The 26,761-nt window shown below is 49.1% G+C and overlaps 1 protein-coding gene across 7 annotated transcripts; it reads right to left on the bottom strand.

Moving 5' to 3' along the window:
• Positions 1 to 11,164: 11,164 nt before the first annotated feature.
• LOC133897577 (cytochrome c-type biogenesis CcmH-like mitochondrial protein) lies at positions 11,165 to 14,768 on the bottom strand. 7 transcript variants are annotated; one of them, XM_062338354.1, is made up of 6 exons: positions 14,428 to 14,767; positions 13,260 to 13,378; positions 12,814 to 13,018; positions 12,004 to 12,135; positions 11,562 to 11,790; positions 11,165 to 11,422 (listed from the first exon to the last, which is right to left on the bottom strand). In XM_062338354.1, exons 3-5 carry the CDS (start codon positions 12,952 to 12,954, stop codon positions 11,605 to 11,607), a joined length of 459 nt encoding a protein of 152 aa, XP_062194338.1. In that variant the 5' UTR covers positions 12,955 to 13,018; positions 13,260 to 13,378; positions 14,428 to 14,767; the 3' UTR covers positions 11,165 to 11,422; positions 11,562 to 11,604. The 7 variants fall into 7 exon arrangements, with proteins under 7 accessions (XP_062194338.1, XP_062194341.1, XP_062194339.1 ...); XM_062338357.1 differs by having other exon boundaries at positions 11,165 to 11,790; positions 13,248 to 13,405; positions 14,428 to 14,768; XM_062338355.1 differs by having other exon boundaries at positions 11,165 to 11,790; positions 13,248 to 13,378; positions 14,428 to 14,768.
• Between the last annotated feature and the right edge of the window lie 11,993 nt (positions 14,769 to 26,761).

Genomic DNA, 26,761 nt, shown 5'->3' with positions numbered 1-26,761 from the left:
TTCTTGGTAAGTTGGGCTCTTTGGGTCACTAACCGTGCTCTCATCGCTTTACACTTGTCTTTTTCCCTTGCTCTTAGTCCTCTTGCTCTTCTTTGTATGCGTCATTTGCTTCTTCCTCTTTCCCGTGTGTGTGTCACCAACCACTGTAGCAGCCCATTGTTGCAAGTCAGGTGTGTTCGCTGTGTCTATCACCAGGTGAGTAGGCAGGGGTACGTTGCTATCTGTGTCCTCCTCGTCAAGCTCAGGGGCTGCATTTGATCTCCCAGTCTCCATCTAGTCCCGGAGCGGATTGTTATCCTCGTTCAATGTGAGCTCCATAAGCCGCTGAAATGGATCATCATCAACAGTCGACCTGATACCTGCATCCAAGTTGTTCTGTATTCTCAGGTTGTAGTTGACATATACCAACTTATAGAGCTTCTTGTAGCTTAATCGGTTGTGAACTTTGGTGTGGATGAAAGCAAATGTACTCTAGTTCCTCTCACACCCACTAGATGATGCGCACTGTAACACTAGGTGTCTGGCAAGCATTGATAGTGTAGATGTAGACGAGCCAAACATAGACCACCATTGTGCTGCAAGTAGGTAAAGTGATATGAGGCTCAGAAAAGTAGGTAAAATTACGCATCAGATAGATATGTAAAAGTTTTCGTACCAGGATGAGTCCTGCCGTCAGAAGCCATCCGTGCAGCTAGAGGACCTGAGAACAAGAGAGACTTTGTCCGATATGTTGTAGCCTCAATAAGTGCTTCCGCGGCAGTAGTAACATCATTCATCCTCTCAAATGTCTCACGGAGATCTTCGAACAAAGTTGGACCTATGCCATACGCGTAATGCGTGCGGGGGTTCAAAGCGGCCGCTGCAAGTTGATGATCGAAACATTAGTACTAGAAGCATTAGAAACACAAGCATCAGTACAAATAAGATAGAAAGTGGTAGGAGTGTATTACTGGCATTCATGTATGTCCCATTGGCTAGATCATTTGTCCTGATCAGCAAAATGGAGGAATGCATACAATGGCTGGACGGAATCAACAACCATTTTTAGATTGTCCCACCATGGTAAGCTGGATAGGCAACTATGTGCATATCTCCCAATATCAGAACTAATGTATTGAGACTGCTGGAGCTCACTAGATGCCATCCATTGCATGAACTTATCCTTTTGTCGTAGAAAGCTATCAAGAAATAGGTAGTTAGTTCCAAATCTTGTGGCATTCCACCTCACCAATTTTCCACCAATCGTTGCCTTCATCATTTCATGTAGTTTCAAATGATTGTACAGATCGCGATATGGCCCTTGCACTTTAGATGACAATGTCGTGTTCTCTAAAATCACCAACCGATTTCAACATTAAATTTATCGTGTGCGCCACACAAGGCTGCCACGCGATAGTAGGATATTCCCTTCTCAGAACCTGACATGCCTTCTTGTAGTTGGACCCGTTATCAGTCACAATCTGTACAATATTTTGTGGGCCCAAATCAGTTACCACTGCTCTTATCTCCTGCATAAAAGAATGAACCAAATAAATATGCAACAATTGAAATACTATGTTAGCAACTTAGGAAAATAATGTACCTTGTTCAAATATTTTGCATCTTGACTGTAGCCGGTCGCATCTACAGACTTGTGAAAAAACATACGACCATTGCAATATAAGAGGAAATTAATAATACACATATGCGTCGGTCCCGTCTACAAATCGCACATTATAGTAACACCATACTCTAGCCATTCTAGCTTCCACCTGTCAAATATTTTCTTTAAAGCATTTTCATTCTTCGTCCATATACTTACCATCTATATCCCGGCCTGTTGGAGATGGAACACCCTCGCCTGTTACAGAACAAATGATCAGACGTCAAAAAGATAGAAGTATGACAATATTAAATTCATTACAAACTTAATCACTCACCCCATTCTGTGTTTCTTTAACTGCAGCGATAAAGAATGCATTATCCGCCCTTCTGCCAGGAATGCCTGAAGTGTGGAAAAATTTGGACCATGCCACACCAATAGCTTCCTTCGCTTTCTTTCCCTTAGCACTACATGACCCGGTGTCAATCCTCGATTGCACAGGGACTTTTGCTAAAGCAACATTGTAATCCCTGACACTTGGTGGTGGCTCCCTTGTTGACGATGCTCTCCTAAGCATCCTCTTTAACAAAGAGCCCCCTCTATCAGTACCACTACCACCTCCATGCTCGTAGGACTCGCCTGCCCTCCTCCTGAACTCTTCCTTGTCCCTTGATTGAGCTATGGCATGCTGCACCTGTTCCTCTTTTGTGTCCTCATTGTCGCTTGTCAAATCTACTTGAACTCTAGCTGATTCTTGCCTTCGAACCCTCTCGTCTGCCTTTCCCTTTCTCTTATCTCTTGCCCTATCCAGCTCATGTCTAAAATAATCATGTACATCTGGAGGCACCCTATCACAAAGTACAACATTTGATCCACGCTCTGCCAAATGTTCTTTCAACCTTGTGGCACCACCGCCTCTCTTTTCCTTATTGCAATAATTACACCTAAAACCCGGGGCCAAATTGTCCCCATGCTGCCACACCATATCTTTATCTGTCATTGCTTAGTTTGTAATTTCTCTGTTGGAAGAAAAAATCTCAATGGTTAGTAAACTAATACATATCACACCACGTGTTCAAATCGCTACTTAACTCAATTGAACAAAAAATATCAATGGTTACCCAACTAATAAACTTATTTGAACGAATATTAGCACCATGTACACCTAAAATCGATAGTAAATGGCCGATTATCTAGCACGAATATTACCATAATTCGCATAGACACGGACAATTCAATGTAATAAGGTCTATAACCCACCGAATCAACCGAACTCATCACCGAACGGTGCATTTACACAAAAAAAGCTACTACACAGTCCACAACTGAACTCATAACGCAATGCATCGTCCAAATACCACGCAATCTATCACTACCGACCGTATTACAACGATTACCGACCGTTATGCACACAAAATCGAGCTAGATGAAGCGGTTACCGAAGAGTTGCCGATGATTACCGAGCAGCGTCGCAGTCTGGCGGTGAGCTGGGACCGACCGTTGGTTACCGCCCCAATGCGGTCGGTAACCGAACTCTTAGACCGCGATAACCGAAGAAAAAGCACCGGATTTTGGTCGGACCTCACCGGATTTGGTCGGCCAGTCGCCGGCGCCGCGCGTGGAGCTGCGGGATTTGCAGTGGGGAAAGTGTGCAGCGCACAGCTAGCTCCAATCCGACGCTACCTTATCGACTGGCCGTGGGCTGCAAACGGGCCGGAAGTTACTGTTTATTCGGCCCAGAACACAGAAGGGCCCATTAAAAAAATATCCGAAGTTTGCCCATCAATTTGGATGTCCAAATGATATTTGTTTAAAGTTTGGTTTTCACAAATACTCTTAAAATTATCTCTAGTTTTTTATCAGATTTTTTTGGATTTTTTTGATTTTTTTTCAAAATTGGTTTGAATTTTTTGAATTCAAATTCAGTAACCGCTCGACTTTTGAAACCGAGCCACACCGAGAAGGTCGGTAACCGCGATTTTTTGTTGGTTACCATCGCATTTTTGAACCGTAGTTCTTATTGTTCACATGATATTAGAAATTGTAACTTTTGAACTGTTGTTATCTCTTTTAAAGATCATGTACAATTGCTTCATACAGTTTTACATTTGTGTTTTTATGTACAGGATGATATCTATCGCTGTATTATATACAACAGCACCTTCCTGAGTCGTAGTCGTAGCGCGTGAGAGAATCGAGTGCGTCAAAATAACCATCCATCTCCGGTGAAGACTCGATCTTCAATTTGGCCACATGAGTCACAGCTGGTAACGACGACCGTTCCAAGCACAGTCCTACCTGCTGCTATACCCACTGACTAGTAATCCTCTGCCGAATTTCAGCGACCACAACTTGAGAAATGAGGCAGTCAATATAATAGGGTCTTATGCGTACCCATAAGCATTCATTGTGAGCTGGCTAAATAACCATAACATGAGGCCTGTGGCAGGCCATAAAGAATAAAAAATAATAATCTCTCTTCTCTCGTCTTCTCCTTCCTCCTCACTCTCTCTCTCCCAGGTCGTTGCCCTTCCCGCTATCGGCAGCGCCACGCAGAGGCTATCTCACCTGGGCATGGCCTCGGAACCTAGTTGTTAGAACATGTGGTCTTGGCCTATTATATTTTGAAAATAATTTTTAATAAATCTTAAAGACCTAAAAATGAATAAAGGGTATGGTTTTTAGTCCCACCTTATTAAGTAGAGGTGGAGAAAAATCAATTTAAAAGAGTTACATCATCCATTCTCTTAGCACATGTAGATGAGAGGATTAGAAAAATACGCACGTGCTCTCGCTCGCCTCGTGTTGCTAAAAATCTTATTGTAGACACTTTGAGTTAACGATATCTGATTTTGTTGATGCACTGAGGCTGGACAAATTTACCGGTGTTTACTTTAAAAAATGACAAATCAAAATCATTCTACTGTTTTACGGCTATTAATGTCTACTGGGTTGTGTCTAGCAAACCTAAAGGAACACTTACTCAAAGTTGTGGAGTTTATTTGTTATTTTTCTTTTTTTTTCTTTCTGAGTCTGCTTGGTGTTTCTATTATCCAAAATGTAAAGAAAAAGAAATTCCAATCCTAATCAGGCCGAAACTCCCTTCAGCCCATCTTCTATTCCTCCTCCTCTTATCCCACGTGGGCTGAACCTAGGCCAATCTGGCCCATCCTTCCTCTCAGCCGAAACCCCCCTCAGCCCAGGTTAGTCTGGCCCATCCTCTTCCCCCACCACCGAGCAGGCTCAACCCAGGAGCACAACTCCTTTCTTCTTCCTCCAGGACACACGCCGTTCATTTCCTGACTGCCACCATGGCCGAGCGACCGTCGAGCTAGCTCAGGTGCGCATTCAAAGCGCATTAGCACCCACTAACTAGCAAAACCGAATGCCACCGATTCCCTCATTCATTTTCCATCATCGTAGACTCGAACCGTCGCCTGTAGTGGCCATAACCGTGAGCTCCACTTTGTCATCTTTATGCCATGGTTGCGACTATTCTGCTCCCTTGCCGTGACTATAAAAGGCACCCAGTCTTATCGTCGCTCCGCCTGACCACGCTTGTGTCTCCACCCACCCTTTTCTGCCCTATAGTTAGTTATGCCCAACTTGAATATTGTCCTATCTTGATTTTGTAATACTGTGGCTTCCTGAAACTCTAGGCAAAACCACTAGTCGATACATTATATAATATTGGCTGGTTTTTATACGTAGATATCGCCTAGCTTGCTTAGACCGGTAAAACAATAAAACTTGGATTTTTTCCAATAAGGCAAATGATTCATCGTAAAAGAGTTGCCAAAGGTTAATCTATTGTCCTCTTCAAATGCTGAACATGGTTTTTGATAGGACTTGGGCATGTGGTGGGTTTTTTTAGGAAGTCTTGCCCAGGTCAATTAAAGACCGGTCTACAAACCATTGTTATGAGGTAATACTGTACAAATCACCAGCTAGTATGTGCATAGTCTGGCCTACTAATTTACAACGTCCCGAATAAGATTATGCCAAGTGGTTGTGTGGGGTTAGTTTACACTAGAAAACTCACAAGGTGTAAGAAGGGACTTATGTTTGGGTGATTTAACCCTACAACGGTGAAACCTTAGCGCCTTTTTGGGATGGAGCATTGTAACGGCCTTGTTACGATCGAGTTTGCCACAATCCTTAGTAGAGTTGTGAAAACGCTTACATTGTATCTTGTGAGTACAATTATATAATTCTACAGAGTTTAATTATATCCGAATAGCTAAGCCTATGGTCAAGCGCGAGATGCACAATGTTTATTCGTGAATTATTTACACCTCTAGTCTTGGTCAATGGTTTTGTGTTGGTTGAGAGCCATTGGATGTGGTACTCTAATTAGTTAAGATGATATAATTTTTTAATACCTACTCACTCACTCTTTACTATTTTATTAGAAATAGAGTACGAGCAGATGCCTGCCAGGATAATTAAAGTTTCCCAAGTCGATTGTATGTGGCATATTGATGGGACCCGTATTTGCTAGATTTTACGTTGGATTTTATCATGATGTAATCATGTACTCATGTTCATAAATAAAGTATTGTGTTTCGGATGTGGCTATATATCTTTGTGTAACTATATGTACTAGTTTTTTCTGAATTAGTAAAGATAAATACAGAGAATTCATAATTGTTTTTTCGTTTAACAACCATCACTTTTTTATTTGCATATTTGGAGGTGCTTGACAAAAATTAACGTACCAATAACTAAAAAGCATGAGCTATGACCTAAAATAATAGACTATATCTCACTAGTACAAAAATTATTTCTAAAGGCGGATGATAACTCGTTTTCACAGGCGTTTAGCGCATCCGTCTACGATCGAAGGTCTGTAGAAATGAACGATTTTCACAGGCGCAAAAGTGACCGCCTGTGGAAATCTATTACCACATGCGGTTCACTTAAGGAACCGCCTGTGAAAATAGGTTTCCACAGGTGGTTCCTTAAGCGGACCGCCTGTGGAAATTGATTTCCACAAGCATTTCCTTAAGCGGACTGTCTGCGATAATCTGTTCCCGAATCGATATTTTTTGACCCGAAAAAATGTTTTTTGATTGACCAGGAGGTCAAATTTTTTTTTTGACCGACCAGGAACTCCACGGGGTCGCGAAGTCACAAGTCACAAGTCACGCGTTTTTTCGTGCGAAATACGCGCGCTACGTGGTTTTTGGCACTCGAACTCAAAACCTGTCGGGTCGCGCGAACTCTCCCCACCATCACACCAGAGAACGACTACGGAACATATGAGCATATGCAATTCTTTTGATATCTGCAATCCGAAACTTTAAATGATTGTTTGGGCATCTAAATGACTTTAAATGAGAAACTTTTCAACTATAAAGTTGTAGATCTCGTCGAGGCCTACAATTTTCATATAAAGTTTGTCCTCATCCGACTTTGTATAGAAAAGTTATGAATTTTTTAAGATAAGCTGTCACCTATTTTCACAGTCGGTTCCTTATGTGAACCGCTTGTAAAAATATAGATATTTCTACAGGCGCTTTCTTATGTGAACCAATTGTAAAAATGGGTGACAACTTATCTTCAAAAATTCATATTTTTTTCATATGAAATCGGATGAGGACAACTTTATATGAAAATTGTAGCCATCGACGAGATCTACAACTTTATAGTTGAAAAGTTTTTATTTGAAGTCATTTAGATGCCCAAATAATCGTTTGAAACTTGAAACAATTATTTGGACATCTAAATGACTTCAAATAAAAAAAAATATCAACTACAAAGTTGTAGATCTCATCGAGAGTTACAATTTTCATATAGAGTTTTTTCTCATCCGACTTCACATAAAAAAGTTATGAATTTTTTAATAGATGGTCATTTCTAGAGGCGGTTTACATAAGGAACCGGCTGTAAAAATATATTTCCACAGGTGGTCCGTAACCGCAGGAGGCCCTTGCTAACTGTTCAGGCGATTTTTCAAATAAACCGCCTGTAGAAAATTACCCTAGGTATCTTGAAAAATAGTTTTTTAGTAGTGTCTTTCTGTGATATGTTTATTGAAGTATTGCTTATAGGTTTTTAGTAGTTAAATCTGATATATATAACATGCTTGTTGATATAATTCTTTGGAAAAACGAAATTCTATCTATATTTGGCCCTTTTATTTGCAGTTGGTCTAATTTGGACCTGTACTCTACAAGGTTATTTTACACAATCTACTTCCGAAATCAGTTTTCAATTACCATCCAAGGCTGCACCCAAGGTTTTAGATGATGTGGCTTAAATTCCATACGATGTCTGAATTTAAGCTGATCAAAGATAAAATTTTACGTGTGCCTCCTAATGGTCAAGCGTTAGAAAACGAGATCATTGTCTCAGACAACGAAGAACGGCGGCCGCCGGTAGGGTTCGGGGAGGGCAAGAGGGTCCTTTGTCATCGGACTTAGAAAAGCTTCTCGGGAGGAAGGTCGGGCCGCCAGGAGGGGGTTCCTTCGTTCCCGAACTTAGAAGAGCTCTTGGGGAGGAAGTCCGAGCTGACCGAGTGGTGAGGCGATGGGGGCACCACGGGCGGCAAAGGAGGACCTGATGAGCGGTGTCGGGACGGAGGCAAGCGAAGACGACTTGACGGAGATGGTCCGACGGCGGGGCGCCACTAGAGACGAGTGCAAGAGGGCGGACCGGGGGAGCGTGTCACGCCAGCGCATTAGAGAAGAAGAATAATGGCATGGAGAGGGGCAGCTATAGGGATTAGTGACGTCGTAAGAAGGGGGTGAATGACACTTAAAACTAATCAGTTTCAAAAACTTCACAAAATAAACCTATGTCAATTTATATCTAAATGTGCTCTAGGTTTATCTAGTGTCTACTCTACTATTTAAAATATTTGCAACCTATAACTAATCCTAGCAAACTACTCTATAAAGATAAACATGCAAGGATAGATTGTAAGTATGTAAATGTGGAAATGTAAAGATGGTAGAGAGAACAAACTCGGTACAAAAGATTTTTATCATGTGGTATATATAATATTAAACGTCACCCTAGTCCATGTTAGAGTAGCCACCTAGACTACAGCTCCCAAATGGCACCCGGTCACAACCTTTGAGCCACCTAGGCCTCAAATAGGTTGAGCCACTAAGGCAAGGCCTCACCACAGGCATTTGTTTCAGTCACTTGCTGCAGTCTTCACTTTAGAGGTTGAGCCATCGAGGCAAGTCCCTGTAGAAGCGTCTTGTCGCAGCTTCACACCAAGTCGAAAGGTCAGCAAGCATGAGCCACCAAGGCTCATGATGCCAGTGTACCACTTGGTGCAATGTAGAATCACTCTTTGATCCTTCTCTAGATAGCAACACCTAGCAACAACTCTCCTTAGACGTATTAGCACTAATTACTCCCCAATCTTATGCTTAATTGCCTTGAATGATCACTTTTAGCACTTTAGTGGCTTTAATGTCTTCTCAAGTGTCTATGAGCTTCTCTAGACTCTAGCCCACTCAAATGACAGAGTAAAGGGGTATTTACAGCCTCAACCACGTGAACTAGCCGTCACGCCAATAGCTCAAATAAATTATGAGTACCAGATGATCCGGTGTCAATAGCAGTACAAATACCGGACCATCTAACGTGTATAGCAGTATAAACTAGCCGTTGGAACTCCACTCAAACCTATTTTGAACACCAGATATCCGGTGTAACCTTGAACTTCATCACCGGACCACCCAGTGTTTATACTTCAGCCAATGGAGCCACTTTTTCTACACTATTTATTATCCAATGTGTAGATCTTCAGGACACTGGACCATCCAGTGTGTATAACCACACCGAACTAGCTGTAGAGACCTTCTCCTAGAAAATGCTATGATGGAATCATCCGGCCTGTACATCTCTGAGCACCAATCCATCCGGCGTTCAAACCTTCCCTCCGAAGATCTGCACTTCTCCTGTAAAACACTCCGGTGTTCATACAACTCTAACATCGGACCATCCAATGTGTTGTTTCTAAAAAGCTTCTTCTAAGCCGAGAACACTCCGGTGTGTACAACAATCAGAGCACTGGACTATTCGATGTAGTCATTTTTCTTAAGACTTCTCCAATTCAATCAATTTTTATCACGACTATAGTGACTTCTTCATGTATTGCATCCATAAGACCTATTAAGACATATACTTAACAAAATATGTTAGTCTCATTGACTATGTTACCATTAATTATAAGATCATATAAATATCTTAAGAGAGTCATGTTCGCTACAACAACTCTAGAGGAAGAAAAAATAGGGACAACCACTCGATGAAGATCGCAGGGCTCATATTTGCTGCTGAAGAGAAACCAAAAATCAAACTGTTGAAATATAGCATCACCAATTTTACAAGATTGCAACCACCCACGCAGCTAGCAAGCCTACCGGGGAGAGACAAGGCTAGAGAGGATGTGGGCATTGGTGCGAGACTTCTAGGTAGTTAAGCCCCTAGAGAAATACCTTCTAATTTTTCTTTACGTGTGATAATATATCATTCATGCTTGGAAGACATACCGGCATGACCATCTCCTCGATGGCCGAATTCAGCTACCAGTTGTGTCGTAGCTGGTACGTGTTCGCCGGCTACCACCAGAAATCGTTGCATAAGCCGTCACCATACCTCCTCGCCAAGCTGCGGAATCAAGAAGCATTCCAAAAGCACAACTGCGCACAAGAAGGCACTCCGGCAGCTCGACTTCGGCGAGGGAGTCGCCCATGATGACGCCGACTACCACTACCCTATCTACATCAACTACTGCGGCTTGGCAATCGGATGCTCCCCAATGCATCGGCCTTACTCGTCGACAGGGCCAAGGACGGCGCTGATCTCTTCTGCGAGCCCTTCCTAGGCAGGCACGACATGACTGTTGTCGCGTGCCGGTTGGTGCTCCCCACTTAGGCGCCTCCTAGGTGTCACAACCTATTATCCAACCGACAATGCCAACAGCTCGTTAGACAACAGAGCAAGGCTGGAGCCGCAGCAGGAGAAGGCAACCAAGGCGTGATGCTGGAGCTACACCAGGAGAAGGCAACCAAGGCGTGAGGGTGTTGGAGGTGGCGTGCATGATCAATGCTGGTATAATATAAGCCGACACAAGGGGCATGAGTGTGTGGGGCCCACATCTCGATTTGGGGTTTGAGAGAGGAGTGGGAACCTCTGTAAAGGATATGGATGATATGAGTGGTTATGAGCTGAACTGGTTCATGGCATAGCCATGCTCCTCCTTCCTCTTATTTTTCTCTGCTTGATCTTCTTCTCTGGCTAGATTTCTCAGATCTCTCAGTTCTAGAGATGTGACAACTAGTATCAAAGCCTCCACCCCTTCCTTTTCCACGTTCATCATTTCATCGCCGTGGAGAACCCGTACGCAAAGCCTCGGTACCTCACATCATATCGCGTCAGGGCTCTTCCTCACATTGCCGTCCTGGTACTACGAGAGGATCAAGCCACCTACAACTGCACACGGGAAGGGACATCAGGCGATGCGTGGACGTCAGGTGGGGCGTAAAGCTTGTCAATGAAAGCAGCAGCCAATGGTAACATTTGTCTGATAGGCATGGGAGTACCAGTAAACTCACAGGGTAAACGAGAGCCAAATAGATTCAGTAGATAGATAGGGGAATACTGTACATGCATACACCATAGAGACACTTAGGTAGAAGAAAGGGAAAAGTGATAATCTTGGTGTTGGAACAAGTTCTGTTCTGTGTTCTGATCAGCAGTGACATCGCCTGCTTGTTACCTCATCAGCAGTTCAGCACACGTGAGGGCTGCTGACAAATGAGAGCTCCATAGTTGAAAAGCAACAACAGCAACATCAGATAATTCATAGCTCCTTACCTACCAGACGTTCCATGCAGTACAAAGACATCGCAGATGTTAGGTTAAACCAAATTCGCGATCCAAAGTTTACAGATATGCAATATACATCAAAACATGGTGCCAAAAAATAGCCATCCTGATATTTAGACGCTGCTACCTTTGGAATGGAGTACTTATGTTGCACGATAGGAACATGACCATCAGTTACCTGGCCACCACCACCTCCTTGGCGGTGGTGGCGGTGTAAGGATGTCAAGCATGGTCTCCTTCTCCCTTGGAGTCAGCGGAACCCCTCGGACGAGGTTCAGGGCCATAATGTGAACGTTTGTCCTCTGCCTGTGCTTTTGATAAGCCCAGATGCCAGTTGCTATACCACCCACAATGACCTGCACGTAATGTACTAAATCAGGAGACCAGATACCTAGTCTGGAATTCATATTAAAAGCATACATAATTTATCAAGTGCATACTATGTAACATTTGTACACAGGAAATAGGTTTTGTGGGATTAGATGAGCCATTAACTCTTCGGGAATCAGGAGTAGCACTTCCAAGCGACAAAAGAAATCATGAATGAAATGTCAAATTTAGGAGCTTACAGGTGAAAGCCATATCCCAGCAGTCTGAAGGTCAAATTTAGGAGCATACAGAACCGTCTCTCCAAAGTCATCTTCTAGTTTTTTGTAGATCTCTTTATCACTCTTTCCTGCTTTAATTTCATCACGAATGAGCTGCAAAATGTCATATAAATGCTGTTACTGTTTGACAGAAAATATCAATTATTAAAACTACAAATAGTGATGTTGTTAATTTACCATTATTACTGAATTTGATTTTTTTCCTATACCCATGCATTTCAGTTAGTCTGTGCTTAGGTGGTGTAACCAAATATGTGAAAGATAGCAGAGGAAGCAAAAGAAGCACACAAGAGTTAATATCTGGTAGCTTTAAATCATGAACTTTCAACCAAGTTGTCCAAAACAAGTGTCATTGCACCCTTCAGGTATAAATAAAGGAGATGAACCAAATTCATCTGCTTCGAAACATCCATTGTGATAGATATTACAAAAGCCATGTGATGTTTTTGTCATGAACGTCATTTCCCTTAAAAAAATAATTGTAGGGTGCTTCCAAAACATGGTAAACTGTGCAAGAAAAAGTGACCATTTTAAAACAAAAGGTTGCACCAAAGCATATTCTATTTTACATAAACAATATTTTAATTGCTATCGCATTCGAATTTCCAAGATGTAGGCCTCATTTTTCTTTGGATCATGAATTGAAAGGTTCATGCAATCAAGTATTAGAACGGAGCACATAACCATATCAGGAAATCTGACACATTCACTTGTAGCCACCAAGAGTCAAAGTAAATCTGTTATTCAAAGGTAAAAGAAAAGAACAAGTACTTTTCGAAGCAAAATTGCAACATCAGCTTGTGAATCTTCAATAGATTGGCTACCACACTCAGTGCATCGAACATTGTGGCTAATATTTCTCGCACGTGTTTCAACAATCTGCCTCTGTTTGACGTCCTCCTCATTTGCCATTGCAAAAGTCTACGTGCTTGATCCGTATTACAGCAGTCAAGTAGCAACTAGCAAGGGATAGAACCTGAGGGACAAAATTAGGCAAACAGGGGAAAGTTAAAACTTGTGCATTGTGCCCTTGGTTTATAGCATGATACCCATAACTTCTAAAGAAAAAAGATCTGAGAAGGGTTGTATGAAAAGAAATTAAATCATTTGTCATTAAAAAAGAACGATAAAGTGAAACATCAATCAGGAATACACAATACCTAATTGCTTTCCTTAAAAATGACTAATCATTAATCAAGCCTAACCAGAGTTATTACCGCGTTGTGGTGAGGTGCGGTGACCCACCACCTTCAAACCTTTATATCACTTACGGTGAGCGGTGTGGCAATGCCATACACACATCACCCGTTCACCCATGCTGTCGAACTGAGTCCACCTGTTCACGTGGAAGCAACCAATGAACCTGTAATGCTGATTTCATCAACAATAAGAAATGCTAACAGGCAGCAATTAATTAATAAGAGTGTTGCATTAATGCAAGTCCGACACTTCCATATTTTGCAACAAATATCTAAATGCTCCAGGAGTGCAACTTGGAAAACAAAGCTTCCTAATAACTAGCAGAATGTACAGGATGGATTCCAACTTATATTTAGACCAAGAAACCAAGAAATGAACCTGCTATCCTGACCCTAACAACAGTAACCAATTAACAGGAGTGTTGCATTAACGTGAGCTGGTACTCTCTGATATTTTGTGACAGATATCTAAACAAACCAGAAGTGCAATCGGGAAAACAGAGCTTAAGAACCTGCAGAAGTACATGATGACCTTTACATTATTTTTTAAACCCAGCTATGAACCGGTTATGCTGACCCCACCAACAGTAAGGGATACTCTTGCAATAAATTAATGAAGTGTTAATTTAATGCAGGTCTAGGCCAGCAGTGCAATAAGGAAAACAAGGATAATCTGCAGATAGTCTTGTAATTAACTCTGCAATCTCTTTCTAGTTGGCTAGTCAATGCCAATTAAATTTAACCTACTCTTTTGTCACGGAATTTAACTTTAACTGACTTTTAGTTTACAGCATTGCCCAGTTCCTCCTTGTCATTAGGGAATTTGTATTATTTCTTTGACCGTGTAAGGAGTTTTCATAGTGCCCACATGACAACATGGCATGTATACTTAACTAATCATAACAGATGTCAAAGGTGAACGGACTAATACGGCATGTAAACCAAACTTATTATCTTTCAGATTCAGCTCTGCTGAAGATTGTTTCCATCAAACAAATACGTTAGTTTCACTCAGACAAACACCCAACATCTCCGAGCAGATCTGTCGAAACAAACTAAGCAAACGAACCACAACCACAAATCGTCTATACACAAATCGATGAATCACGAAGCAACCCAAGTCGTTATAATCCTCCAGATATCAAACAATATGTAGAGAATAGGGATCGATCGACAAGTCGCATACCTTGAACTCGACGAAGAGGAGGAGGGATGGGTTCGGTGAGCGCGGCAAAGAAGGCGATCGAGGGTCGGGAAACCAAGGAGATGCGCTGGGATTTATAGGGCCGAGGACAGCCGATCCGACCGACTAGTTCGGAGCTTTGGCGTGCCGAGACGTCCCGTGTAGCCGTGTCTAGCCGCGGCCGCGGGCCTGCCCGCCTGGGTGCTCTCCTTCCCGGCGCCGCCGCCGCCGGCCGCTTTCCCGCCGTTAGGGTTAGAGAGGGTGAGACGGGATTTGGGAGTGGACGAGCGGATGGAGGACGTGGGCTATTGGGCTTTCACTACTGGGCTTGTCCTTCCTCTGTAGCCTTCGCTACCGGACGGGTGGATGTAGTCTTCTTCAGTTCCCTTCTACCGGCTATTACACTTACTTATTTTCCTGTATCGCTACGACGAAACTATAAATATTAAATATGGTAATATCAATTATAAAGTATAGAGATATGGATACGTCATGAGAGCTCCACTAAATGAATACTTCAGGAGTGATGTTAGAGTTTGATTTCAGATGGGATCCGCAAATTCCCTCATAATGTTCATTAGTAAAATAGGTCTCATATCCATAGCCGGTAACAGGTATGGAGGCTGGAAGACGAGGATTGATGGTAAAAGTAGGTAAATTATTCAAATTTTATGATTTTTTATTAGATGAGTGGAGAGTATAGTAAGAGGTGACGCGGTAACAAACTCATATTTTATATAGTAGAGACAAGTTGCTAATGGTTGTGCCATGACTTTTAACTACCAACTAGATTTTGTGTATCTCATAGGTGGGTCTAAAAAAACCCTATGAATAAACTTGCCACAGGTGTGGTTTTTGCTGTATTGATTGCAACATTTGGTAGAACCGGTTATTCTTTGCCTTGGGATCAAATTGGTTATTGGGCATTAAAACTTGTTTTTTGATAGGTGTACCTGAAGCGATTCCGGTAATAGGTTCACTTTTGGTGGAGTTATTATATGAAAAGTGCTAGTGTGGGCCAATCCACTTTGACTGTTTTTATATTTTACATACCTTTGTACTGTCGCTGCTTACTGTCCTATTTATGTTAATGCACTTTTCAATTATACATAAGCAAGGTATTTCAAGTCTTTTATAGGGAAGGCATATCATAGAGAATTTTAATTCTCATATATCATATTGGGTAGGTTTTGGTATTTCATTGCTACAATCATGAGTTATTGTAAAATAAGACATGTCATTTAGATACTTCTCTTCAACTCCGAAGTATTTTTTATACAAATAGCTGAATTGGATTTTACGAAAGAAAATAAGGTGGATTATGGGAATGTGTGACTCGAATGATTGATTTGGCCATAAAGATAGAGAATTGGATTTGCCACATTTGAATTCACGACAAAAGTTGTCTTCACATCCAATCAACACGTAAGTCTTTTATCTAGGAAGGATAGGCTAGTTCACTTGAGGAGAATGTTTTCTATGATCATACCCCAACCATGTCATCCATGAATAGGTTTCATAAGATCCCCGTAAAGTATAAATGGAATAAGTCATGTCATAAGCTCACCCGGCCATGCAGCTAGCTGTCGTCTCCTCCGCCCATGTCAGTGTCGCAGAGCTAGAGGCGGAGGACACGCCTACTCCTACTCTCTCTCTCTCTCTCTCTCTCTCTCTCTCTCTCTCTCTCTCTCTCTCTCTCTCTAATGTCTACTCAATAATGGGAACTTGTGTAAATCTTTCTTTGGAAAAAGAAAATTCTATCTATATTTGGCCCTTGTATTTGTAGTTGGTCTAATTTGGACCTCTGGTTTAAAAGGTAACTATTTTACACAATCTACTTTCGAAATCAGTTTTAAACTTCAATCCAAGGCTGCATGAAAGGCTTCAGATGATGTGGTTTAAATTCCATGCGATGTCAGAATTTAATAAAATTTTACAACCACCCACGCAGCTAATAAGCTTGTAGGGGAGAGAACTCACTAGAGACATGGCCAAAGAGGGTGCGAGATTTCTAGGTAGTTAAGTCCCTGGATAAATATACTAGGATGGAAGGCACGCTACACCATGCCAGTCATGCATTGCATAATTGAACTATATTTTTCAGTACAAAGCATGACAAAAGAAAACTAACAAAATTGGGTTCATCGATTTTGGACATCTCAGGATTTAGTTATGCACTATCGGAGGGTGAACTCCTATCACAGGGATCCGGAGGGACCCCTTTTTGAGATTCGACCGGGGGGATGATTCTGAATATGTTTGCGGGAGAAATAAATGGGTGTAAATGCGATGGCAGGTGGGATGGAAGGATCGAATGCAGAATGCAGTAAATGCACTGGAGGGATTTTTAGACAGGTTCGGGCCACACTGAGCGTAATATCCTACTCATGTGTGGATGCTATAAATGCCCTGAGAATGTCTCTCAAAAATGTTGCTGGTTACAAGAATGTTTGTCTATCCTAGAGCTTCGGGCTCCTTGCTCTTCAGTGGTCTCAGCTTCTATGCTTGTACTAAGGTGTTCTTCTGTCTAGGCGTCTTTGTTCCAGAGTTCCTCAATCTCTCAGAGTGTCGTACTGAGCGCTGGATCCGACCTCCTTTGTCCGTGCCCGTCGGCTCTCTTAAATACTCGCCGGCGGTGGCATGGCCTGAAAGGGAGGGCGCGAGTTCCAAGGTGCCATAAATGGGAAAGCAGACATCATGGGCTGCTGCGAAATGACAGGGGGGGGGGGTTGAAAACGCTTCCCCCACCCTGTCTTGGTCGTCATGATGGCGCTGGCAACGGGCGCCGTGGAGAGGGCCCACCGGGCAGCGACAGAATGGCCCGGCGTGCCCGCCCGGTCTTGTTCACCTGACACAGCAGGGCGGTAGGCAGGGTGCCTTGGGCCTTGCGATGCTATCTCGAGGCACGCCGGATGACGCGGGATGGGACCTGAGCATTAAATGTCCCCACGCCCTTCTGCCAGGATGTGGCAAGGGCTGACACCGAGCATGGCAGGAACAGTTGGAGGTGACGGGCCACGCGTCCTCTTAAATGCTGCATCGGGCCTTTCACAGGCTGACACCTCACCGCCAGACCCCTGTGGGGGCCACCGACAAAGGACTTCTTGGGCCGTTGGGGAACCGAGTGCTCGGGGGTCACTGTTCACATCCCCGAGCACTCTCTCTCGGAAACCCCCTCTCTTGGTCCTCGAGGAACCGAGTGCTCGGGGAAGGCGCCACATGGCAGATTGCTGGCCCGGCCTCAGGATTCGAGGACCCCTGGTTCCTGATTCACCGACAGCAGCCCCCGGGCCCATTGGCAGGCGATGGCCTAGAGACTGTGGATGGGGCCTTCATCTTCATCGAGGCCGAACCCAGCACCGACGCCACGTGGCATGCTTTTAGGCATTGGCCTCTCCGGCCCAGGCTTCTGGTACGGCCCAGCGGGGAGCCGAACGGAAGCGCGTCCAGCCGACTCCCGAGGCGCGTAATAACGAGGTGGGCGGCGCGCGTGGCAACTGCGCAGATCGAGGGTAGTGCGCCTGACGACTGCTAACATCCGCGCGGCCCGAGAGATTCGCCTGGCGGTTGCGCCGATCGAGGAAGTTCGTCTCGCCGAGCGCGCCGTGGCAGGCGTCGTTTGAAATACCTGGGGTATAAAAGGAGGTGGGGAGCGAACCGCCGCCCCTTTACGCCATTTTCGCGATCGAACCTTCTTCTTCTTCCTTGTGCTCCAGAGCTCTCGCCCTCCCTTTGGCGAATAGTGCACCCTTCTTCCCCCACCGTTCCAGCACATCCCCCACCCCGACATAATGCCGAGAGCGGGAGGCAGCCGTCGCGACAAGACACCCGACAGCATACTGCCGGAGTCACGGTTCGTCAACGAGGAGGCGGCGAACAAGGTGCGGAAGATGATGGTGCCCGAAGGCCAGTGGGAGGACTCGGTGGTGAGGACGGCAAGCTTCCCGCCCGTCACGGACCGGCCGGAGTGCATCGTCATCTTCGTCTCCTTCGTGGCGGCCGGGCTGGTGCCGCCGTTCTCAACCTTCTTCCTCCAGATCCTCGATAGTTCGGGATCCAACTGGCGCATCTCAACCCGAACTCGGTCGTCATCTTGGCGATCTTTGCACATTTCTGCGAGATGTTCGTCGGGGTGCCACCGTCGGTGTCGCTATTCTGCCACTTCTTCGTGCTGCGGCCGGGCAGGAAGAAGAGGGGCTTCTCCACCGCGGATATCGCCGACTGCTGTAACTTCCGGCTGCGGGATGGCTTGGCGGAGCTGTACATCCCCCAAGTGCTGCGGAGCAAGTGGGATGACTGGCGGCGCGACTGGGATTACGTCGACGTCAGTCCCCATGACCGCCTCACGTTGCCGGAGCTGGCGGCGGAGCCCCAGAGGTCAATCTGGGAGGCGTCACCGGCGGAGGACAAGCGGATGCAGCCGGTCCTGGACCGCATCGACTACCTATGCAAGGCCGGCCTTACGTCGGTGATGGCGGTGGCGGACTACCTGCGCCGCCGACTGGCGCCTCTGCGGGAGCGGGTCCGCCCCAGCTGGATGTACACGGGCTCCCAGGACATCACCAGGACCCAGATCGGTGAGGACTGGGACCTAGACGAGGCGGCGTTGGCAGGCCTACTCTGGGTGGTGACCGGCGTGGAGGACCTTACCCGGGCAGTGCTCCCCCGGGAACAGCTGGCGCTCTGCGCCGACCTGAACCGGGTGGCGCTGCAAGCGACGCTGCCCGAGTTCGACGCCCAGGGTCTGGTCGACCGGCCAGGGCGCCAGGACCCTGGGACTATCCAGATTTCCGGGGTAGACAAGGCGACCGGCCGCACTTCGATGGCCTCTGGCGGGGACGCCGCCAGTGGCAGGCCGCAGGCGAGCGGCAGGGGGGCCGTGGGGCTGCCGCAGGCAGCAGCCATCAGGCCGGCGGAAGAAGCGCTGCCGGCAGTGGAGCGGCGACGGCGCCGGGGGACAAAGGAAAGCACCCCCGGATGTTCATGCCGCAGCCGACATCCTCGTCCTCACCGTCGCCTCCACGGGAACGGCCGTCGGTGGGTGGCGCGAAGGAGGGAGGCTGGGGCGCCCAGTCGTCCAGTGCGGAGTCAGCGACGGAGGTGAGGTCCGGGGCTCGGGAACCCGGAGACCAAGGCCGGCGCTGGAGCAGGTCTACAGCGAGTGCCCAAGCCGGCCCGTCACCGGAGACGGGCTTCACGGCGGAGGTGAGGCCCCGGGCGCCAGAGCCTAGAAACCAAGGCCGGCACGGGAGCGCATCTACAGCGAGTGCCCAAGCCTGCCCGCCGTCGGAGACGGGCTCCACAGCAGCCCCGCAGAGCCCCCTGCCGAAGAGGAGGAGGGCAGACTCTGGGCCAAAGCCGTCGGGCCCAGAGTTCAAGATCCCAGAATCACGATGGCAATACCGAGGACCAAAGACTGTGTAAGTTTCTTCTTCCTCGAGCGTGTTTCGCCTGGAGTGAGTTCGGGGACTAACCTGTTTTTGCTTTCAGGCTGCCCAAGGACGCCACCGGGGACCAAAGGTGACCGGAAGCGCCAAGGCCAGCTCCCGCCCCAGAGCCAAGCGCACCTGAGCCAAGCGCATCGGCCGAACCGAAGCCGCAAGCGCCGCTGAGCCCTGAGCCGAGCGCATCGGCCGAACCGGAGCCGCAAGCGCCGCTGAGCCCCGAGCTCGCCCCTAGTACTTCAAGGGCGGGGCAGATGGCCACGGCGAGGGCGGCGCCATCAAGGTAGCAGTCGGGGACCTTGAGCGCCTCCGTAGAGAGGGCTCGCAGGGGACCCAGCGCCCGGCCACCGTCGAATCAGGTCGCGGAACCCCTCCCGGACATGCTAGGAAGCGCCCGGGAGGTGATCGAGTGGCTGGAGGCGGCCGTGGCAGGGGAACGAGCACAACTCGAGGCTGAGCGCGCCGCCCTCATCGAGGAGAGGGGCCGGCTAGAGGAGGTTAGCCGTCTTTTGGAGGCCCGCATTGCCTCGGCCCACGCCGCCCATGAGAGGGAGAGGCGCGCGATGGCCGAGGAGTGGGAGACCCTGGATGAAGTGCGCGAGGAGGCCATCACCGCGCAAGAGGAAGCCACCTGCTTGGGTGAGATATCACGGCCGGAAGGACGAGCTCGAGTGGAGCCGCGCCGAAGTCCTCTGTCGAGAGGAGGAGGTCGCGATCTATGAGACCGACGTCGAAATTACGGCAACGGCTCTGGATGCCTGGGAGGAGGAGCTGACTCATCGTGAAGCAGAGGCTACCTCGGCGTCGGCGGCTTTAACAGCTTGGGAGGAGTAGGCCGCCAAGTGGGAGGTGGAGCTGACTGCCCGGGAGCAGGCTCTCTCTGCCGTCGCCGAGCAGGTGAAGCAGAAGCAAGCCGAAGCCCCGGCGACCAGCGCCGTCCCGACCAGCGCGGCCGAGGAGCTAAGCCTTGAGGAGTGGCTGCAGATCGCGAAGGACGAGCTCGAGACTGTTACCGTCGAGCGGGCCAACGTCAAGCTGATGATGCGAGACATCCTTCGGCAAGCACGGAGGTCCGTGAGGGTGGCTGGGCTCGGGCGAGTCTACGTGGGCGAGAAAGGGATGGAGTGAGCGACCATCGGCCACATCACCCTCGGCTTCGAGGAGATCAGCCGACGACTGAAGGCGCTTCCCCGGGCTGTGCAGGAGTTAGCCTCCTGGGAAGGGCGTGGTTTGGCCCAAGCAGTGGCCGAGCATGTCCTGGCCTGTTATCAGAGCCGGGACCCCAACTTCTCGCTGGAGCCAGCCCAGGAAGGGGTGGTCGAGGCCGAGGAGGAGGCCGCCTGGGAGGCTGTCCGTTGCGTCGTCGCCGAGGTGGCGGCTTGCTTCATGCGGGAGCCACCACCGTTGCCGAGCAGTGGCAGCAGCAGCGAGGACTCTTCACTGCCTCCTGAGCCCGCCGACCTAGATTAGGCTTTTGTATTTTTCTTTTTCTTTGACTTGATGTAAATATGGGAGTGATCCCTCTGAATAGCTGTCCTTTTTTGAATATAATGGAAGCCTTTCCTTGGGATCGCAACTCCAGTGTTGTCTTGATGCTTGGTGAAGTCTTTTCTCTTTTCTCTTGGTGTCCCGATGAGTACTTAGTCGGACCGAGCCCAACCTTCCCCCCCACCCCCCGAGAACGAAGTCGCCCCGACCACTCATCGCCCGAGTAGTGAGGCCTCTTCGCGCGTTTAGCCCCCGAGCCCTCACGAGTCTAACAGCTAAGTCAAGAGACAAAGGCACGAACTTCCTTGCTCGGGAGATAGGTCGATCCAGCACGGAGCACGCCACGACCAGTGAACGCTTTCCCATTTTGCGACCACTCAAACAAGCAGACCGTAGACGCGTGTGGGCGGAAATGCGACCAAGAGTCCACACGGTTTGGTGGTGCTCGGGCTAGGACAGATCGGACCGAGCACCGACAGCCCGCCCCAAGGGTCTAGGCTCCCGACCGCTCTTTGCTCGAGCGGAAGGATTACCCGAGAACCCCAGAGGCTCGGTAGTGCCCGGGGTACTTTTAAGCGGGCCAAGCACCACGACCACCATGAAGGACTTCGGTCAGACATTGCCGTTCGTATGGTACACCTTTCTACTGTCCGTTCTGTCGTTCCGGGAAAAGCGAACACGTGGGCAGGGTTTTGTGCGCGAGGAGACCGTCTCGCCGAACAGATTAGAATGCGAGGGTCCCGAGGATAACTCGGGAACAATAGATTGCTGAATATGTAAGGATGTAAATTCGTATAACCTTAACCACTCACCAGACAGCTGTCAGCCTTTCGGCCGACCGGTCCAGGAGAGGTACGCGCTCCGAGCTCGGGGTGCCCGGGGACTTGGTTCCTTCGGTCGGAGCGCCCGAGCACTGGAAAGCATGAGAAGGAGCCCGGGGCCCGGCGATCTCGACCACTCATGCCCGAGCGGTAGGATTACCCGAGGACCCCTCAGGCCTGAGCAGCGGCCTGGGCACTGAGGCCCTATAGGTCGAGCTGCTTTTATTCTCGGTTGTTGATCTGTAACTTGAAAAAATAGGAAAAGATTCTTTGTTTGGTGCGCTCTGTTAGTGCGATACTCATTATAGATTGCTCTCGTTTTCGACCTGAGACCTCTCGAATACCCGGACCGACGAAGTATGCAGACAGAGGCATAACCCAGAGGTCCTATGGCTTGGTGGCACCCGGGAAGGACTGACCAGGCCGAGCACCAATAGCCTGCCCCTGGAGTCTAGGCTCCCGACCACTCTTTGCTCGAGCGGTAGGATCAGCCAAGAACCCCAGAGGCTCGGTGATGCTTGGGGTACTGCCATGACACCGAACACCACAGCCTACCACAACAGACTTAGGTCAGGCGGTAACTGCCTACGCGCATACCGATTGGGATTCTTTTATCAACAGGGAAAAAGAGAGAGCATGTTTTTTTCGCACAGTCGAGCATCTCACCAGACAGATTAAACATATGGATTCCAGAAAAAAATAAAATTTGAAATAAGAACTGGAGAATGGTAATATATATTGATAATTTTGTACAAGACTGGGTGACTTACATGGTTAGTGGTAGCCCCCGGCCAACTTGGGCGGGGGGACCCCGGCCTGGTTGGCCCGAGCACATACATGCCACCTACGGATAGAACTTGCGCAGATGCTCGATGTTCCACGCATTGGGGAGCGGCTGCCCGTCCTCCGCAACCAATCAAAAAGAGCCTTCTTGCGGGACACCGATCACGGTAAAGGGGCCTTCCCACATAGGGGACAGTTTATTCCTTCCTTCGCGCGATTGGACGCGTCGGAGAACTAGATCCCCCACCTCGAGAGACTGGGCCCGGATGTGACGCTGATGATAGCGCCGCAGGCTTTGCTGGTATCAGGCTGCTCGGACGGCGACACGCCGCCGGCGCTCTTCCAAATAGTTGACGTCGTCGCACCTTCGCCGTTCCTGTTCGCCTTCGGAGTAGGTATGCACCCGAGGGGAGCCAAGAGTGAGCTCGGAGGGGAGGACCGCCTCAGCGTCGTACATGAGGAAGAAAGGAGTCTCTCCGGTAGCGCGACTTGGCGTGGTCCGATTGGCCCACAGCATAGCAGGCAGCTCGTCGATCCACCCTTTCCCGTGCTTTGCGAGCACGTCATAGGTCTGGGTTTTGAGCCCCTTCAGTATCTCAGCATTGGCACGCTCGACCTACCCATTGCTTCGAGGATGAGCGATAGAGGCGAAGCAGAGCTTGATGTCGAGGTCCTTGCAGTAGTCCCCGAACAGGGCACTTGTGAACTGAGTGCCATTGTCGGTGATGATCCTATCCGGGACGCCGAAGCGACTTGTGATACCACGGATGAACTGAAGCGCTGTGTTCTTGGTAACCTTGACGACTGGAACCGCCTCCGACCACTTGGTAAATTTGTCGATGGCGACGTAGAGGTACTCATAGCCCTCGATTGCTTCGGGGAATGGACCGAGGATGTCCAGCCCCTAGACCGCGAAGGGCCATGACAGGGGGATGGTGTGGAGAGCCTGAGCTGGCTGGTGAATCTGCTTTGCGTGGAACTGGCACGCCCTGCAGCGCCGAACCAACTCAGAAGCATCCTGGAGAGCTGTAGGCCAGTAGAAACCTTGCTGGAAGGCCTTCCCGACCAGCGTGCGGAACGATGCATGGCCACCGCACTCGCCCTCGTGGATCTCAGCGAGAAGCTCGCCGCCTTCTGCCCGGGTGATGCATTTCAGGAGGACACTGTCCGTGCCGCACTGGTAGAGACCCCCGTCTACTATGGCATAGCGCTTGGACTGTCGTGCCATTCTTTCGGCAGAGGCATCATCCCCGGGGAGGAACTTTTCTTTCAAGTACCCTTGGATCGCGTCCATCCACGAGGCATCTTGAGAACTGCCAGCAAGCGCAGCACACTCGCCGGGCGGCGGCACCCTGACGGGGCTTCCCACTAAGGGTACCGTCGGGGTCCCCTGAACTAGCCTCGAGGGTTCCCCTTCGTCCTGGTTGGCAGGCAGGACGGAAGGCCGTGTGAGCCTTTCTTCAAAGACTCCGGCAGGGACGCGCGCATGGGAAGAGGCCAGGTGAGAAAGGTCATTGGCCGGAGCGTTGTCGCGGCGAGATATGTACCGCAGCTCCAGGCCATCAAAGTGCCTCTCCAGCCTCCTGACTTCCGCCACGTATGCCGCCATTTGAGGATCCGTGCACTGGTACTCTTTCGACACCTGTTTGATCACCAGCTGGGAGTCTCCCTTGACCAGGAGGTGACGAATTCCGAGGCCCACCGCGGCCCAGAGGCCGGCGATGAGGCCCTCATATTCCGCCATGTTGTTGGTTGCTCGGAACTGCAGCTGCATGACGTACCGGAGTTCTTCACCCGTTGGGGAGGTGAGAACCACTCCGCCCCCACGCCTTTCAGCGTGAGGGAACCGTCGAAGTGCATAATCCAGTACCCGAGCGCATCGTGCCCGGGATAGGCGGAAATTTCTTCTTGGTTGATCTCGGGGACAGGTGTCTACTCTGCCACAAAGTCAGAGAGAGCCTGGCTTTTGATCACCTGGCGGCTGACAAAGTGCAGATCGAACTCCGCCGGCTCCACCGCCCACTTGACGAAGCGCCCGGTGCCTTCTCGGTTTCGGAGGATCAGCCCTAGTGGATACGTGGTAACCACTGAGACCTTGTGCGCCTGGAAGTGGTGGTGCAGCTTCCGGGAAGCAACGAGCACAGCATAGAGCAGCTTCTGGGCTTGGGGATACCTTGTCTTGGCGTCTCGGAGGACTTCACTGACGAAGTACACCGGTCACTGTACTCGGTGGGCCTGGACTGCGGCTTCACCCGAGAGCCTATCACAGCTTCCGAGCTTGGCGGCGTGGTCGGGGCTGGCTGAGCGCTCGGGCTCGACTCCCTGGTCAGGAGGAGCCAAGTGCTCGGGCTCGACCCCCTGCTCGGGGGGAGTCGAGTGCTCGGGCTTGACCCCCTGCTCGGGGGGAGCCGCGAGGACTGGGGAGTGCCCGGGGGCAGCCGGGAGTTAGGACCCAGCACCTTGCCCCGAGCACTCATCACGCTCCACCACCAGTACTATGCTCACGACCTGAGGAGTGGCCGAGACATAGAGCAGTAGTGGCTCGCCCTCGGAGGGGGCCACCAGTACGGGCGGCGAGGTGAGATATTTCTTCAAATCGCGGAAGGCCTGCTTAACCTCCGACGTCCAGTTGAAGTGACCGGTCTTCTTCAGAAGTTTTAAGAGGGGGAGTCCTCGCTCCCCGAGCTTGGAGATGAAGCGCCCGAGGGCCGCCATGCAGCCAGCGAGGCGCTGAACTTCCTTGAGTCGAGCCGGGGGTCGCATCTGCTCAATGGCCTGGATCTTCTCTGGATTGGCCTCGATTCCTCGGCTAGAGACCAAGAAACCGAGGAGCTTACCTGCAGGTACCCCAGAAACACACTTCTCAGGGTTGAGCTTCAAGCGGGTAGTGCGGAGACTATTGAAAGTCTCGGCTAGATCTTCAAGCAGGGTGGCGTGGTCTCAGGATTTGACCACGAGATCGTCGATGTAGGCCTCGACGTTGCGGCCAACTTGCGAGTCAAGGGTAATGCGCACAGCACGCTGGAAAGATGACCCAGCGTTGCGCAAACCAAATGGCATCGATACATAGCAATAAGTCCCCACCGGAGTGGTAAAAGAAGTTTTTTCTTCATCCTCTATGGTCATGTAAATTTGGTGATAACCAGAGTTTGCATGTAAAAAACATAAAAGATCGCACCCCGCGGTTGCATCTACAATCTGATCCATGCGTGGTAAAGGAAAATGATCTTTTGGGCAAGCCTTGTTTAGGTCGGTGTAGTCGACGCACATGCGGAGCTTGCCGTTGGCCTTCGGGACGATGACTGGGTTCGCCAGCCACTCGGGGTGGAGGACTTCTCGGATGAAGCCGGTGTCAAGGAGCTTACTTACTTGCTCCCGGATGAACTCCTGGCGCTCGGGCGCCTGCCGCCGGACTTTCTGCTTCACCGGCCGTGCGTCCGGGCGCACAGCCAGGTGGTGTTCGATCACCTCCCTTGGGATCCCGGGCATATCGGACGGCTACCATGCAAACACGTCGACGTTAGCTCGGAGGAAGGCGACGAGCGCGCTTTCCTATTTGCCACCCAGGTCACCGCCGATTTGGACGACCTGGGAAGCGTCTTCGCCCACCACGACCTCCTTCGTAGGAACGGAGGCGTCGGCAGCGAGTCGGGGTTTGGATGAAGAGGGTCCCGGGCCCCCTGGATGACCTTTGACCTCAGCCCGAGCTGAGACCAAGGCCGAGTATAACTGCTCGGCGCAGGAGACGGCGCTGCCGGTCTCGACGGTCATAGAGATGGGGCCCGCTGGGCCCGGCATCTT

The sequence above is a fragment of the Phragmites australis genome, chromosome 17 (genome assembly GCF_958298935.1).
Source record: "Phragmites australis chromosome 17, lpPhrAust1.1, whole genome shotgun sequence".
NCBI lineage: Eukaryota > Viridiplantae > Streptophyta > Magnoliopsida > Poales > Poaceae > Phragmites > Phragmites australis.
The sequence above is the reverse complement of the archived record's forward strand: the minus strand, read 5'-3'. Positions and strand labels throughout refer to the sequence as shown.